Source organism: Calidris pugnax, unplaced genomic scaffold, assembly GCF_001431845.1.
Source record: "Calidris pugnax isolate Ruff unplaced genomic scaffold, ASM143184v1 scaffold95, whole genome shotgun sequence".
In the NCBI taxonomy this organism is placed as follows: Eukaryota; Metazoa; Chordata; class Aves; order Charadriiformes; family Scolopacidae; genus Calidris; species Calidris pugnax.
In genome coordinates this window covers 14,033,281-14,050,481 of record NW_015090885.1, presented here as the reverse complement: position 1 = coordinate 14,050,481, position 17,201 = coordinate 14,033,281, and the positions used below count along the sequence as shown (strand labels likewise).

Sequence of the window (17,201 nt, the reverse complement as noted above, 5' to 3'; positions counted from 1 at the left end):
GCATAGGAGTTCTCACTCTAACGCCCCTCCTATTACAGGCAATTGACATCTACTTCAGAAGTTAATTTGAAACAAATTTAGTTTAAAAATTCCTATGAAACTGCAGCTTTCTTGATTCTTAGATCATTGCTTGCCTTGAATATCAGCTTTAGCTGCCTATTTCTACAACTGTAAGCACTACTGACAAAAACCTGGGTATTTTCCAAGTCCAATGCTTTGAAGTCATATGATGCTAATACAACTAATATGACAGACATAATACATAATCTTCTCATTTCAAAAATGTGGCTAGTTTAATGTCTTTGGGGTTGGCTGTCTTTGGAATTATTTGCTGATATTTGTTTAACTGTGTTTAGACACATTTAAGTAAAGGAAAACTGCAAAACTGCTTAGATAGGTAGCTCCACAGAAACATTTCATTTCCAGGGGTGTTTTGAGAGCACTGATGTGAACTCAGGAGGCCTCTCCAGAACATGAAAGGCAGCTCAGCTTGGTTTTTTAAAGATAAACGTATCTTATTTCCTCTTCTATCATTTGAAAAGGTAACAAATATAAAAAGTGGTCTACAAGTGGGAACTCAAAGAACCTATACTAAACAGCAATGACAAACACAGAGCCAGCAAATAAAGAATACAAGAATACAAGTGAGTGTCAAAAAAAAAAAGAATGGGGGAGACTGAAAACCATTCATCTTGATGGAGGAAACAAACTGGTAGAAAGGGTGGACACATTTGAAGAGATTCTTTGTGTGCACAGAGACTTCCCATACACAGATAGGAGTTAAAAATCGAATTGAAAAAGACCACCAAAATCTATATAGCAGGGTTTGTTTTAGTCATTCAGGTCTGCCCAAAAAACAAAATTAACATCCCAACACACAAGCATGCCATAGCCAACATGTCTGCTTACATGTCTCTACACTAAGTAGTAGGGATGGAACTAAGACGATTGCGCAAGAATTTTCAGTACACGTACAACTAAACCAATGCAGAACTTGATATACAATCACTTCCAACTGCTTTCCAGACAATTCCTACATAATGACATTCCCTCTTTACAGGAACAGCTTATGCATTGATTTAGTCAACTGACCCAAAATTCTTTCTACAACTCATAGCCAAAATCCGTATTTTGTCAAGTACCAAGTTCTAAAAAATAAACAAAGATCAGTGATCTAGCCACACATGTAATTAAACTCAAAAAAGTTAAGCGTCAACAAGTGTTTTCCTTAAATTTTAGTTATTCAGCCTTTCCTCTCCAGAATTTATATCGGGACTGATGAAAAAGAAACCAATTTTTAAAGTGCTGAAAGAGGAGGAAGAGAACTAGATGGGCAGCTTGTTAAATCCCTGCCTACAACAGTTAGAGTGGTACAATCACTGAAGTGCAAATTTAATTGTCCCGGCACAGAAACTTAACACTGGTATAGTTTACTCCCATAGGAAAAAAGCCTTATAATACAGCTATTATCCTCAAGTTTGAGCCTATGCCAGAAGTTGCATCAATTCAATTATTGTGGCTATAAGCAAACGTAACACACACAAAAGAGAGCAATATAAACACTGTAAGCAGACTAAACCTTGAAAAAGTCATCAGTTAAAATGCAACTCTCAGAACTAAGCAATAATAATTTAGATGTATTCAATACTGTCATTCAGAACTGCAAAACAGAACATCACTTTGAATCACCAAAAAATTTTCACTTGAAATGAAATCTGATGGCTCAGAAGGCCATCTTTTAAATAGTGCTAAGGAGCTGGAAGTCAGCATGAACTATGGGCCAGAGCACAGGCGTGCTTCCACACCTAAAATCCCACTGATTTAAAAGACCATAGAGCCTGAATACCAGTTAGATACACAAAACTTGTAAAAATCTATGCCTACAAATACCTTCTTGAAATACTAACACTACTGTTCAACCAATTACAGATAGAATTCTGCAATCACTTTGTACCCTATGGAATCTCTGAAGTGGAACACTTCTCCAAAAACAACCCAACCAAAAACCAAACAAAAAAAACCCCACCACCGACCAAAAAACCCAAAATCCAACCAAACAAAATAACAACTAAAAACCCCACAACTCTTTCTTAGAGATACAATAACACTTTAGTATGCAAGATTTACATAAATATTTTTATCTATTCATCGCAATGTGCTTAGCAAATGATGGCTGATCTAATTCTTTTTACTTAGGAAAGTGAGACACATTTTATATCCTCTCTAAACTTACATCAGAGAGTAGCACTGCTAGAAATAGCCCACCCAAACATTTTATTCTCAATACTATGCCTTATCTACCAGGCCATACCACACAGTCAGAAAGCAAAGTGTTCCAGAAGTACCGAGTCATACAGCAGTAACACAATTATCCCCTCCAACATCAACCCCTTCTTTCTTAACACAGTGCCTTTGGTAGTTGAAGCAAAATGCTTTTTGGTTTGGGGGTCAGTTTTTTGTTGTTTGTTTGTTCTTCCCCTTGTATACTAACAATATGAGTGCTAAAATTCAAGAGTAGCATGACAATGCATGTTGATTTTTTTGTATTTATTCAGCCTTTAACCACAAGTCAGATTTTAGTGAAAATACTAGGATGCAATAAAAAAAAACAACCAACCAAAACACAACCACTTTGCTGCCACCTAGAGGTAAAATCTTCAAGGAACACAGAGCAAAGAAAAGCGCATTTCTTTTTTCCTTCTCACTTTCAAAGCCAAACTCTTTCCTTTCTCAATGTATTATTAGCAAATCTAAAAATTGAAACATTCCGATTTTGAAAATAAAAATATTAAAGGAGTTACACACATTCAGACCCAGGATCTACGTATCTCATCTTTGGAAGTGACCATCAGTAAATGTTTATGAAAAAAAACATTAAGTACTAGGCAAATAGAGTAATAAACACAACCTCTAGCAGCCTACAACTTACCACTATCCACAGCTGAAATCTATATCATGTCTTTGTGTGTAGCACTTCTTGATGAGTGCTTCATATGAGAGTCTGAACTCTCTCCAAATCAGTTTATATCATCACCTCAAAAACTGCCTGTCTCAATGAGTTTCATAGCTCACTGACAAGTGAAACCACTTTTTATTTATCTTTAACCCACTTTCAATGGATGCCCTCTCAAGCATGGTATTAGAGAGAATTCCCCTAGTCACCATAATGCTAAATTTCTTTTGTTACTTTTTTCTCTCCACGATCTGTTTTCCAAACTTGAAAAGTGTATGTTTTTAATCTTCACGCAGAAGCCATTCCATAACTGATCATCTTTGCCACCTTTTTCCTGCATTTTACCATACCCTTTTCTGAGCTGCTTGGACAAAACTCTGCAAAACATTCAGATTTATACCTAAGAAAATGATGGATTTTGTTTTCTTCTTTTCTATTCTTTTCCAAGTAATTCTTAACCTGCCTGTTACCTGTTTGGCAATTGCCAGTTGCTGAGCAATGAGGATCATTTACAGGGACTCCAGGGTCTGTGTTCTGAGTGACAAGAGATGTCATATTTACTACCATATGAGAACTAGTTTTCCCTACATATATTATTTTTCATTTGTGAACACTGAATGGACACACATTTTTATCACCTTGTTACTCAATTCCATGAATCACTGTCAGTTCTTGCTTCTAATACCCTCCCTTTTACACCATATGCAAATGTTGTCATTTCAGTACTAAGTCTCTTCACATGCAGTTTATGAATATGTTGAATATAACAGGTGTCTGTGAGGCTCACATGACATCTCCACTATACTATGAAAACTAGCTTCCTGCTCTGCTTCCTATCCACTTGCCACTTTTACCTATGAGAATTTTTCTTTTCCCGCAGAAACTTTGCTCTCCCAAGATTCTTTTGTTAGAGACCACTATCACATTTCTTTGAAAAATCATAACGTAACATGGTCACATCTATAACAGTAACTTAAAGGCACCTACATCTGTCCCTCAGACACTGGTCAACCCAAACTACAAGAAACTTCCTGAGCCTAGCCAAATAAAACCAACCTACAATCAACACCATCCCTCCTCTGGCCTAACTCCCAAGCTATGCCCCAAAATCGTTCCAGTTAGACACAGGTCACAGACCATTCAAACAGCTCAACACTGTTGCCAATTTAACAGTTCCAGCATCTGGAATCTTTCACAGACACTGCCCAGTTCATTATGACACAAACTGACACCATATACCCATATAACAATATTTGTTAACACAGAGTTGAATATTATCCTCAACAAGACACGTGGATGTTTTCCCATCGCAAAATTAATAACCATGTGGGTGAACATGCTATTTCTTACTGTCAGTTCTACAGTTTGATCAGTTCAGCAGTTATACTTATGAATCTTTCGTGAAGCTTTACTCTAAAAGTGGCATCACATCCCTCTAGCATCACTAGCAATTTCAGTGGCAGATGGCACATCATTAATTAGGATTCACAATTTTAAAAGTCATCTCCTTCAGAACTCTTGGAAAAACACCACTATGTTCTGGGAGATCATTATTCTTCTTCCTATCTGTTCTCAAACTTCAATTAGCCCAGGTTTCTTTATTTTTTCCTTACTCGTGATCCATTAAGCACGCCTGTGATGTGCAAACTTTCCCCAAATTCTTCCATACTGAGCACATGCAATGATATGACATTGGCTCAGTTTTATCCTTTTGAGAACTGCTGTCATACAATTATCTACAGCAAAATGGCAGGCTTCTGAATTCTGATACATTTTTTTAAATTAAACACTTATTCCAGGCAGGCTTTTATGGCTACAAAGAAGTTGTTTCTCAAAACTTGTTTTGATCTAGCTCATTCTTATTCATACTTAATCCACCAGAGTTTCTATGCTGTTTCCTATTGTCCTCATTTGAACACAGTTTCAACTTTGTGTTTCTCAAAAAAAACCACAGTGAACTTCTTTTACTCTGTTGCTCAACTATAAAAGGTATATGAAAAGGCTTGTGATGTAAAAAGCTTTTCTGATGGGTAGTGCATGTTTAATTCTAATGTCAGATATGGTACCTTTCAAACAATCTCCTTACCTTTACAGATCTTTGCCTCCTTTCAGGGCTATTTTTAACTTTTTATTTTTGTCTACTTGCTTCTTTGCAATATGACTGTGATGGATTCTGGATGGAGGGTTCTCTTTCATATATGTTCAATTTCTGTACACTGTCGTCACCATCAAAAAACGATCTTTCACACTAAAGTGTGAGCTAGGTAGTGCCTGCTACTCACGACTGAATCAAGACTCACTTCTGCACGTGGGAGTTACCCTATTACTCACCCAGAGAAGTCACAGAGTTCACAGCCTTTGCACTGCATCACTCAGCACTTAGGGCTGCTGCCCTAGTCAAAGGCTGACAGAAAACTTTTATTTATACTCTGGATTTCAATAAATTAAGATTTTTTGATATTCACCAGTCAAGCAGATAAGTTAAATACATAAGCCACACTTCTCATTACCAAAGAGAGAAAGGAAGGTCAGACAAACAGTTCCAAGATCAATGCATTTAGTTTTATGATGTGGAAAAGACACTGATGAGATAAATATACAATCCGTTTCCCCTCCCTAATGCGTGACTTATTCTCTTGGTTTATTTCAAGATTACTGATGCGTTCCGTCATTCAATTCCAACTCGGATCCCCAAACCAAAGACTACGAGCACAACCAAAGTACCCATCAAAATTTCTGCTGGACATCTCAACAAACCACTCCAAGACAGCAGTTCTGGAAAGCTACGCATTATAAGGACTGTGTCTAAAACCTGCCTTCAAAGTGGAGGGAGAAGGTAAATTATTTTCTATGGTCTATGACATTAAAACAGATATAAGCAATCTGAATCTCAACAGTAGTTGTTTCCACCGGGGAAAAGTATGAAACCATCCACATGGTCAGCACATCAATGGTCACTAATCACAAGTCATCAAGAGACAGCCAAATTCTTAGGAACCAAAGGTAACTGCATGTGTGCAGGGACCAAGCTCTGCTCTCATTTTTCTGGTGTAATTCCAATATTTGGCCCTCACAGTAGAATTTTAAGTTCAGCTTTGACATGCTCCACAAATAACAATACTAATGTTGTCTCAGTAGATTTATAAAAACATATGGTCAATCAAATTAAGACGGCTTGAAGGAGGCCCAGCTCTGTCTTCAAAGTTGGTCTAGTCAATAAGTATTTCAGTACAGATATCTTATGTTCAGTAGTAAGGACAGAACGAAGAGAGGTTTGGAGAAATCTGCTCTTCTATAATGCATAGAACTTAGCTCCTCGTTGTGCCAAGCATCACTTGAAGATGAACAATTCTCCCCTCAATGAGTTAACTTTTGTGATTATCCCCACTCGAATTCGCGCAGATGTTTTCTTAGGAAAAACAGAAGAATTGAGATGACTACTGTTTGTATTAGCTTTATAAACTTTCACCAGTTTATTTGGACTATAATATTTAGATTTCAGTTCACTTAAACAGTATTTTGGAACTGATCAAAATTTGTGCCAAGCTTAACAGTAAGTTACAACTAACACAGAAGTGCAATGTTTTTCTTGCATTCCTCCACAACTTTGTCTGTCCTTTCAACTGCTCACATTCAAGTAAAATATGCAACTGCATTCATAGCTCTTAGTGAAGGTGTTGGTTTTTTAACCAAACTCTTAGCACAAGTAGTTCTAGTCCATCCATGAGAGAATTTGCCTTTTTGCTTTTCTTAAAGCATAACTTATTTAAAAGACATTCATTCAAATTCACTCACTTTCCTTTCAGCCAACACACACACACAAAAATTAAAACATTAGAAGAGACTCCAGGTTTGTTGTTTTCAATTTTCTGAAAAATAGCAACTATTGCTCTAACAAGAAAATTTCTCACTATTCCACTTTAGAAAGTTAAAACTAACAATATACTATTACTGCAAGGAAGCCCCCACAGGAATCCTGTAATATCAACTAATGTGAGTTACTGTTTTAGAATATAAAAATTAATTTATTTCCCTGGTATTAATGTGTGCCTCATTCTTCTTCCCCTAACAGAGTGCATTCCAACAGTCTAAATGGCTCAACTGATAATTTGTGGGAAAACTCCTTTCACATAGGTCTTTCTTTAAGAACTGCCAAATTCTAATTCCTAAATAAAGCAAAAGCTGATGGTGATCACAGTGCCATAGCCAGAATTGCGATTCTTTTGCTGAAGCAAGGAGAGATTTTGATGCTTTCAGTTACCCAATTTTTTCCCTTTTATTTCACAGCTAAAAGTTTAACTTAGCCACTGAGACAGTACAACACATTAGCACAGCTGCGTGACTATTTTTGCAAATCCACAACAGAAACCTCAACAGCTCCACAAGAAATTCTCTAGGAGTACTTTAAAAAATGAAGTTTAAAAAGATCAGCCTACTGAAAAATTATTTCACTGTATGTCCTACAAGATCCACTTGTGTCAAAATGCAAGAATTAAAGAATGACTCTTCCATATTGAAAAGAAAGGGTTTCAAATTTTAGTCACTAAATCTGCTGGTAACTGAAAAGTTCCAAGGATCCATGTCATGTACGCTCAGATCCAAATAAAGTTCCCAGAAGCACCCCGTTATATGTTCTGCAACTTGCAGAATGAAAGTATGTAGATGCGAGGAAACACAGATTTCAAAAAGCTGTCAACTTGTCATGCTTCTCAGAGAGATCTTCGGTACAAGAGCAAGTTTCATCAGAAGGGATGGCAACTCCTGAATGAGCCAAAAAACCAACAGACTTCTCCATATACAGGTCCACCAACAGATCTCAGCTCCAGCCAAGCAACAGAACTCCCACTGAATGTGCTACAATGAACAGTCGCCGCTTCTCAGTAGTTGCAAATCACATATTACAAATTGATGCTATTTGGCACCCTTTATTGCCAGTCTACAGAAAGAAAAGAAACCCTCTGGCAAAAGAAATTAAGTCCTGCAATAGACTCCTTTGCTTTAGAGCCCACAGAGGAGCCCACAAGAACTGTCAAATCATCCTCCATGATACCCTATTATTCTTCTCACCTATCTGTATTGCTGAGAAAGAAGAGTTTACCTGTCTTTTGCTCCTTTCTTAGGATGAAACAATTAATTTCTTCCTATGACGGATATGACCCACATAGGCTCTTACTTAACGATCTAAACAAACTGACAAATGGGGATACTACACTCTTACGGGATTAAGGGAGACAAAGAAAGCATGGAGAATGAAAGCCAAGGAGTGGTAACATAAAAGGAGGAAACTGGAAGAATTTATGAAAAACAGAAGTTCATCCCGCTCCCTCAAACTGCTTGGGAGATGTGGCATGCTGGCTACAGGCAAGATACGGACATTTATAGTGCTGTGAAAAGTGCTCTTTCTGTTCATGGAGAGAAGAGGAAAAAGTTGCTGTCTTTCACCGGCACTAAACAAACTCCTTAGTATTCCTTATCCTCTCCCTTATAGTTCTGAATGCAATTTAAAAATCACATTCAAGACTGGACATAGTTGTGACATGAACTGGAAAAAGGGAGGGAAGGAAGCCCTCCAGTCAAATGACTTTGGATGCGTAGCACTAAACAACACTGCTAAGTCGACAACAATTTCTAACTACTCTCTCCACAAATCTCTCAAAGTTAAAGGTTTGCTGAAGAAGTTATTGGGCAAGATTCCTTAGTTTGTGTCATGTGACAAGGTAAATAGATGGCTAATCCCTTCAGGGTTTTGAGTAGGTTTTTTTCACACCTATGAACCACCTGCAGCAGGGTAAACGTTCGCGTCTCAAAGTGAGAGCAACTACTTTTAATATGGATTTTAAAACAATGATTTCCAATCATGTGGTCAAAAGCAAATTAAGAATTACTTACATGTCCATATACTAGGATATATATTTTGTGTTTTCATACTCTTTAAGTGAGTCTGAAAACCTTTCATACAATTCATCTTAAAAGGAGCCTCTTCTAACTGCAAGTTGCTAAAATCTAAGACACCTTTGGGGGCTGAGTTATTAGGAAGAATATTCCATTGCTCAGGACTTATTCTAGGGCTATTCTTAAAGGAGTTGGCAAATGATCAGTATTTTTAAAGTACATTTCAAATTCTTCTGTGTTGCACCTGCAGTTGTGGCAGAGATGCTTTTTTAAAACAGGTCAGCAAACGAAGTCGGATAGCAAACATTTTTGTTAACAAAACCTGATATTTCACAGAAATAAACTTGATCAAGTCTGTCAAAAGTGGGCAATTATTTTCTTGTACTACTGCTTACATTGTACACTGTAAACCCTGATTTCCTATTTCATGCCAACTGATTTTAAAGTATTTTACAGTATCCATAAGATGTGGTACACATTAACCTTTGATTTTACATCTGTTGTATATGAAAAACAGCTACACAAAATAAAAGTAAGATATGCTCTTCTTACTTTACTGATGGCTCATATCAACTTAATACAACAACAGGCCCCAGATAAAGGACCTGCCAACAATTTTACAAAGGTGGGATACAGACAGCAGAGCACATGGTTTGCACAACACTCACCTGTAACCATTACAACATTAACACATTCAAAGAATGCTCTTGGAGTAAAGCGCACACAGTGCTTTTAGCACAGGGATGGATTAGACACCTCCATTGGTTCCTTGCCACCTGAATTATTTTAGTAGCTCAACACTGCAATTGCAAAAATCCCAAGCAGTTTTACGCAACTGGAAGAAGAGTTGTGATTGTTGTCTCATCTCCCAGATGGTTTATCCACCATGTCAAAAGTTTATCATCCAAGTCCTGCTTAGATCCAGTTTCTGAAAGAAAGCTGCCAACATTAAAAAAAATCAGCTCACCACCCACCTCCCAAATGAAACCTCTGGTTGGCAGAATGTGCAGGTAGGCTCTTAAGATATTTAGTACTCCTGAATGAAAAATTCCTAATGAAAAGGATTTACCATGGAAACTGGAACTGCTTAAGGAACCTACATGAGACTAAAAATAAAAATGGAATGCTGAGGACCCTTATTAGGGTTTGTGACCCCTCTTTATTACATACATACAATTTTTATATTGCTCCCTCTCAAACTATTGTCCAAGTTCCTCTTCACAGGAAATAAGCAACCATTGTCAAGACACTAGAAGATGTGAAGTCTTCACAGAGGTGCAGATAACTCCCAACGCTTAGCAGTATTATACTAAAAAAAATCAACTTAAAAATCAATTTAAAATATCAATAAAATACAGCACTAGAAAGTCCTAAAGTAATTTTAATTGCTTAGATCTACCTGAATTTCCACATTAAACCTCAACATTACAGATGCAACCACAGGCTGTTAAGTGCCTTAAAACACATTAGAAAAAGCCAAGTATAGGAGCCAGATATTACAATCAGGAAAAGAGACAAACCAGCCACAGTATGATACTCCAAAAAGTGATGGCTGGAGAAAAGGTGTTTAACTCCTGTTCGTAAACAAAAACACATGGCAAGGGTGAGGTGAGACACCCCGGGGAGCACATGGGTGATGCTTTTCGAGTCCCAGATATCTTTCGCTCCAAAGGTGCTACTATAGATCCACCGTTTCCAGGGCCTTTCAGAACGTAAAAGGTAAGGTAAGGGCGGTCAACACACATCACACAACACCCTCCCATCAAAGAAACCCGGTTCGGAAGAAAACACAGCAGCTGAATGAAGAGAGAGGGCGGCTGAGCTCTGCACTCAAAAGCCAGCGGTTTCCTTCCTCTCTCCCCTACGGCTCCCTTTTTAAAATTCGCTTAAATGCGATTTTTTTCTGTTGAATGGGCTCCTATTATTACTGAAGCACTGATACTTTCCTTTGCCGCTTACATCTTTTAATTATCCCGGGTCTGAGGGGGCAGAGACGAGCCCTCACCTGGCCGCTGAGATTTTGTTTACAAGCAAAACTGCCATCGGCAGCCAGCAGGGAAAAGCAAGGACAGGGAAGGAAAAAAACGAGCGAGGGGGGGGAAAACAGGAGAAGTAAATTAAAAGCGGAGAAGGGAAAAGGGCTGGGGGTTGGGGGGGGGAAGTAGGAGAAAAAGAAAACCGAAAAGGAAGGAGAAAGGCCGAAGAGGAGGGTCTGGCCCTCAGGAAGACCGTCCCAAGCCCAGCGTGAGGTGGGGAACCCCAGTAGAAGAGTACCTGGACTGCTGCCTGCCCCGGACGCAGTCTCCCACCACGGCTCCTCCAGCGTGTCCCCGGCCCCGCCCCGCCCCTGGGCACGCGCCTGCGCACTGCCTCCCCCCCTCCCCGGCAGCCGGGCGGGGCGCCGGGTCCGCTCTGTCCCTCCGCCGCTTTTACCACTTCCAGGCGGCCGGGGGGAAAATGACGCCTCATGGGCGTTTTATAAATATATTTTTTCCCCCCTAAGTAATAAAAGTAGGTGTTTAAAATGCATGTGCTTTTTTTTTTTAATTGGGTTTTTGGCTGGTTTTTTTTAAGCGAAAAATATAGATGAAGCGGGAAAAAGAGGAAAAGAATTAAGAATATTATCCTCTCCTTCACTATATGCATATATATTTAACTGCCTGAACGTGGTTTCATGCCGTAAAACACTTACTTTCCGGACTAAGATTATTCACGCAGTCTTTTCCCGAGGGACAAAAAGCACGCGTGGAGGAGGTTGCGTTACGGCCGGGCGGACCCGCTCCCCGCACGCCGCCGGGGGAGCGCTCCTCCGCGCCCACCGGAGCCGCCCCGCTGGGAGCCCTAGCCCGGGGAGGGGGGCCACCGCAGGGCGACCCCAGGGCGGCTGCGGAGGTGAAGCAGGCGAGCTTAGTTAAGGACGTGAATTTATCGTAAGGTGGCACTGTTATTCCGCATATTAACTGCTTGGATCATTTTTTTTTCCCTGAACTTTCATAGGTGTATGCTCTTTACTTGTAATTTTTATTTTTTTACGCTTGAGGGGAAAGAACACGCACGACCGAGAGCTTCAGTGTTTGTCCTGCCCAGGGCTGGTAGTGAGTCTGGCCGGGTGGGATATGACAAGGGGAGATTTAGATTAGATATCGGGAAGAAATTTTTTACTGTGAGGGCGGTGAGGCGCTAGAACAGGTTGCCCAGAGAAGCTGTGGATGCCCCATCCCTGGAGGTGTTCAAGGCCAGGCTGGATGGGGGTTTGACCAACCTGCTCCAGTGGGAGGTGTCCCTGCCCTTGGCAGCGTTTGGGATTTTTTCCACAGAACGGTTTCCCTGCCGGTGACACCGACCCCTGAGTCTTCTAGAGGAAGGCGCGGGCAGCTGCTGGGGCCTGAGCTGCCTCAGGTAAACGCCGTCGGGGCGCGGCGGCAAACCCCGCCGGGCGGGGCCGACGCGACCCACCTTGGCCCCAGCCCCGGTTCCCGCCCCCCCCCGGTTCCCGCCCCCGGTTGCCGACCCGGCCCGGTCCCCTGTTCCCGCCCCTTCTACCGTGCCAGGCTTCCGCGCTTTGCGGCAAGCGCTCTCACTTCGCGACAGCGCGGGCGAGGCGCCGGTGCGCGGTGAGGAGTGGTGTCGCGAAAGCAAAAAAAAAAAAACCAACACTCCACCCCACGAAACCACCACCCGACCGCGCTTTACGGCCGAGCGAGGAGGCACGTCAACAGCTATGGCGGAAGGGGAAGAGGCGCCGCCGCCGCCGTCGAGCAGCTGGTGAGTTATGGGGGTGCTGGTGTCCTCCCTCCCGCTCCCTGCCCTCCCCTCCGCAGCGGGGCCGAGGGGAGGGAAGGGGAGAGGTGCGGGGTCGGTGGGGGAGACGGTCTGAACCCCCCATGCACGCCGCCGCTTCTCCCTCGCCCACTCCCCCGGGCCCCGCCGCGCTCGGGGTTTGGGGCCGAGGTCGCCCTCCCGACAGGGAGCCGGGCGCGGGCGGCGGTGGTCTCGCCGCCGCGGAGTGCTGGGCGGGGGCAGGGTGTCTGGGGGAGCTCCCCTGCGTTGGGGCGGACTCCCTAGTCCCCGTCCCCCGCCGCCCGGCGGACGGCAGGCCCCGGTGCGGTGGGAGGCTGGGGCAAGCCGCGGGGCAAACGCCTCCGGGCGCTTGGCAGCTGCCAGGTCCTGAAAGAGGAAGCGCCGCTGTCAAAACGGGGGCGAGACGGGGCGTCTTCTGGCCCTGCCCAGCCTGGGGCGAGGCGGCTGCTCCAGTTTGAAATGACAGCTCCGGTGCGCGGTGGGAGCTGCTCCGTGGGTGCGTCTGGCTGCCTGGAGTGGGCTTGCTTTGTTCGGTTCGTCTTCCCCTTTCTCTGCGTACCCCCTGAAGCGCAGGTGACAACAGCAGGTCCTGGCTTGCTTTCAGAATGATTCTACTCGCCACCCTCCTCTAAAGCAGATCTTACTTATAATGGATTTTACATTGAACCTCTAGGACAAGAGTAGAGACTATTTCTGGAGCGTGTATAGGATCGTTTTGATGGTAACAGTGATGTGATTTTAGTGTTTGTGCATGCATATTCACTTAAGATTTTCAAGGCTTAAATAAACGTTGTGCTTAAACACTAAAGCTAATTCTTACTGCACCCCAGATCTCCATTCCTGTGCATCTTCACTTTGTTTTTCTCCTTGTGTTTCTGTATTGCATGTGGTTTCTTTTCTCTCTGTGGTTCTCTGCCACAGCATTGCTCTTTGTCCTTTCAATGTATGTGCTTTTGAAACAATTTCCTTACAGAGCTGCTTTTTATGATCATTTCCAATCTGACGTTTTTGCTTCTAGGCTTTATGTTATGTGGCGGGTTCAAAGTTTCTTGCATACTATGCTCAGCCTTCTTTGCGTTTGGTGATCTCACCGAAAGAAGCCAGAGTTGACACTCATGCAGGCGTAGCTGGTATCTGTTCTTTATCTAGGTTGGTTCTACAACTACAACTCTTGGATAAAGCAGCTATTGTTTACTAGCAAATAAAAATTAATTAGTGTCGGGTTTTTAGCTTTTTTTTCCTTTTAGTTTCAGCTTCAAAATTTATGAAGCACTTTCTCTAGGTACAGTGTTGCATAAACATTATTTCTAAATACAGACCTGACTTGGTACATGCAGTTACAAAGTTAAGGACAGACTCATTGATGGTGTGGTCTAGACTCTTTGACACCCTGGACATTGAATAAGAACCATGTTGAAATATGTCTGAAAAAATACTTTAAACCTCCTTCATTACTAATGTTGAAAGAATATTACAGTCTCCCAGATCACAACAAAGTGCAAAAATTCCAGTTATGAATGAGGCACAAATGCAGACATATTTCAAGGTGCAGCCTACATTGTTGCCATCTGGCTGGCAGCTACAAAATGTAACTATAGTAAGTTTGATATGCTGGTACTACTAGAAAAGGCAAACTTGCAGGCATTCGCTAGAAGACATTTTGTAAGTCTTTGTGAGAATAGTACAAGAGGTTTATGCTTAAATGCTACATTAATATGCCAGAATACATCCTGTTACTAGAGCTGTTCCCTGTGAACAACTTAAAAGTTGTATTCCTTATTGCTTTCAGGTGGCTTTTTGTTTTTGTTGCTGTGTGTTGCTTTCTGGGTTTTTTTTAAGTGAGTTTCAGTGAAATTTAATCCAAAAATGAGGAGGAACTTCTTCACTTTGAGGGTGGCAGAGCACTGGAACAGGCTGCCCAGAGAGGTGGTGGAGTCTCCGTCTCCTTCTCTGGGGACATTCAAAACCTGCCTGGACAGGTTCCTGTGCAACCTGCTCTAGGTGGGCCTGCTTTGGCAGGGGGGTTGCACTAGATCATCTCCAGAGGTCCCTTCCAACCCCATATGATTCTGTGATTCACTGAAATATTTTCATTTATTGATTTAAACTGTTGTCTTGTATGCGTGTCTGAATGTTGTTGTTTTACTAAGTATGATATGTGTCTTTTGAATGAGCTTTTTGGTGTGAATTACTACATTATAATAGTTTTGAAGTATATAAGATTGTGCAATAACATTTCATGCTTTAAAAAATCACAGTGGAAACAGAAAATGATGCATACGTACACCTGAACTGAGCCGGGAACAAAACTGGCAGTGTTGATTTCTTGTCCTCTTTTGAGTTCCTTAGGGGGATTCAAAGGCAGATGTGATTTTTTGTTCAGAGACTGTGACAACACCTTGAGTATGTAGAATCTGGACATGCTTATTAGCATAAAACACCCTTTTTATTTTTCCTGTGTCAAGTTGACATGCAGTGCTGGTGTAAATTATTTGAGGGGACACAAACTAATGATGAATTGAAACCCTCAACATCCATACAGAGTGCTTGGTCTTTTGTTTAACAAAAAGCAGGGAAACTTGCCACTGTACAATACAATTTAAAAAACAAAACAAAAAACCCCTCACCCACCACTTCCAAACTTCTTGTACAGAGTTATTGAAAGATTGACAACTTTTTGTTCAGTAAATACAGGAAGTTCATCAGCATTTTTGATTTAAAAATGAGAAAACTCTGTCAGACCTTGTTTATCAAATATTTCTTTTTAGCTATTTGGGCATATTCTCAAAAATTAATTTGAGAATTTTCCGGCTGTATTATATTTCATGCTAGAAAACATCCGTGTCCAAAGCTAAGAATACTGTGAAACACAAAGGAGGCAGACTGCTTTCAAGCTGTGCTGTAAAATCTTATTATATTTTTTTTTGTCTACTTATTTGATTATTTTAACCATCATTTTAGTCAATACAATACTTCTAGTCAATAGAATGTATAGACACAGACACATAGACACAGACAAGCTGGACTGTTCTTAGTTAAAATGTTTGTAATTGGAAGTTATAGCTTTGTCTCTCCTCATTTATCAAGGAAATAAATTATTTGGACTTCATGCTTCTTATTCAGGTTCTCAAACAGATAAAGATACAAAACATTATGAATTAATTTCTAAAAGCTTCTTGTAGATGTTTGTTTAATACTCAGGCTTTAGGGAACTTGATCAAGTAGTATTTTTGTTTTAAGATCTATGCTTTGAAAGTTAAGACCTAAACTAAATATAACTAACTAACTAAATCTAACCACAGATGGAACTGTTCCCATGCATTTAACTTCGCGTTGGAATACTACTTCTTATGGGTCCCAAAATACACTCCAGCTGTTTCAGGCAACAGGGTGACAAAGCTAATACACTTTTTTTTTTTTTTTTCTGTGCTCAGAATCTGATTTATTAGTGCTTGGAGCCATATTTCTTCTGAAAGCATACAAACAAAATATCCTTTGCAGTTGAATGTGAAATTAACACACTTGAGGAAAAAATAGAGATAAAAATGTTAGGGAATTAATGTTTTTCTCCAAAATTCCATTGGAAAAACAAGAATATTCAATGGTGTTCTGAATACAAAGGATATTTTGAAGTAAACACGAGGGATTGATTTTTTTTGTTTGTTTGTTTTCAGTAGAGCACAAACACTTCTCATTACTTTCGATTTAATATAGCTCTTCTTGAGGCTTTTTTCCAGTAGTCAGGAGAATCCTAAATTAAAAGTAGATTTAGATTATATAGTAGATTATGTAAAAGCACATTTCAGGGCCGGGGGGGAGGAAGATTTTAGATGGATACTTTTCTGTGATGAGAAGCTGTGTGGTGAGAACTCTGTGGTGAGTTCTTTGCTGTTCAAAGGTAGAATGACGGCTATAAAAATAAATTTATATTAGCCATTGACTTCAGAAATGTTCATCAACACTATTCACTTGCCCAACTTTCTTTTAAGCAAGGCTTGTTTGTGATTACTGCATATTATAAATCTGCATGCTATTGTGAGCTTTTTCAACTCAAGTACTTTGCTTAAAATGCAGTTTAGTTCTACCTTCTTAGTAACAAAAATAATAAAAATATGTTAGAATAAAGTAGTCCAATCGGACGCCAACATGGACATGTACAGATGGCCCTCATAGTTTTGATGGCAGTAATGTGATATATATGTCTGTCTGTCTTTTTGCATGCTACAATTATCAGAAATACACAAAATCTTGCAGACTAGATGTGTTTGATGTCCTAGGAGACAATGAGAGAAACTAAAAAGATAGTTGTGGAAACTATAGAACTTATGATACTCTTGGAGGGGTTCAGCTGGTAGCAGCTTGCTTCTGATTTAAGGAAAACAGGAATGATGTGTGAAGATGTCTAAGAAATACTGCTTCTTACACTGAAAGTGCCAGTGGCCTACTAAAGCATGTTGTGAGCAGCTATGGTGAGTGTGTCACTTGAAAAACGTGGGACAAAATAGTCAAAGAAACTTTTTCAAGCGTTACAGCAGCTTCAGATCAGTGGTCAGCA

General features: G+C 40.7%; 2 protein-coding genes across 6 annotated transcripts in view; both read left to right on the top strand.

The window, feature by feature from the left end:
• Positions 1-9,208, top strand: part of FILIP1L (filamin A interacting protein 1-like) — a 198,194-nt gene extending 188,986 nt beyond the window's left edge. For 3 of the 4 annotated variants that reach the window (XM_014947303.1, XM_014947305.1, XM_014947306.1), the window contains 2 exons: positions 5,605-5,789; positions 7,026-9,208. In XM_014947303.1, the coding sequence (XP_014802789.1) occupies positions 5,605-5,789; positions 7,026-7,116 (276 nt within the window). In that variant the 3' untranslated portion in view covers positions 7,117-9,208. The remainder of the gene's footprint in view (positions 1-5,604; positions 5,790-7,025) is intronic. The other variant, XM_014947304.1, reaches the window with a different exon arrangement.
• Positions 9,209-12,528: 3,320 nt separating this feature from the next.
• TBC1D23 (TBC1 domain family member 23) overlaps positions 12,529-17,201 on the top strand; it is a 34,867-nt gene continuing 30,194 nt past the window's right edge. Inside the window, exon 1 of one of the 2 annotated variants that reach the window (XM_014947197.1) lies at positions 12,529-12,610. In XM_014947197.1, coding sequence (XP_014802683.1) covers positions 12,567-12,610 — 44 coding nt within the window. In that variant the 5' untranslated portion in view covers positions 12,529-12,566. The remainder of the gene's footprint in view (positions 12,611-17,201) is intronic. The other variant, XM_014947199.1, reaches the window with a different exon arrangement.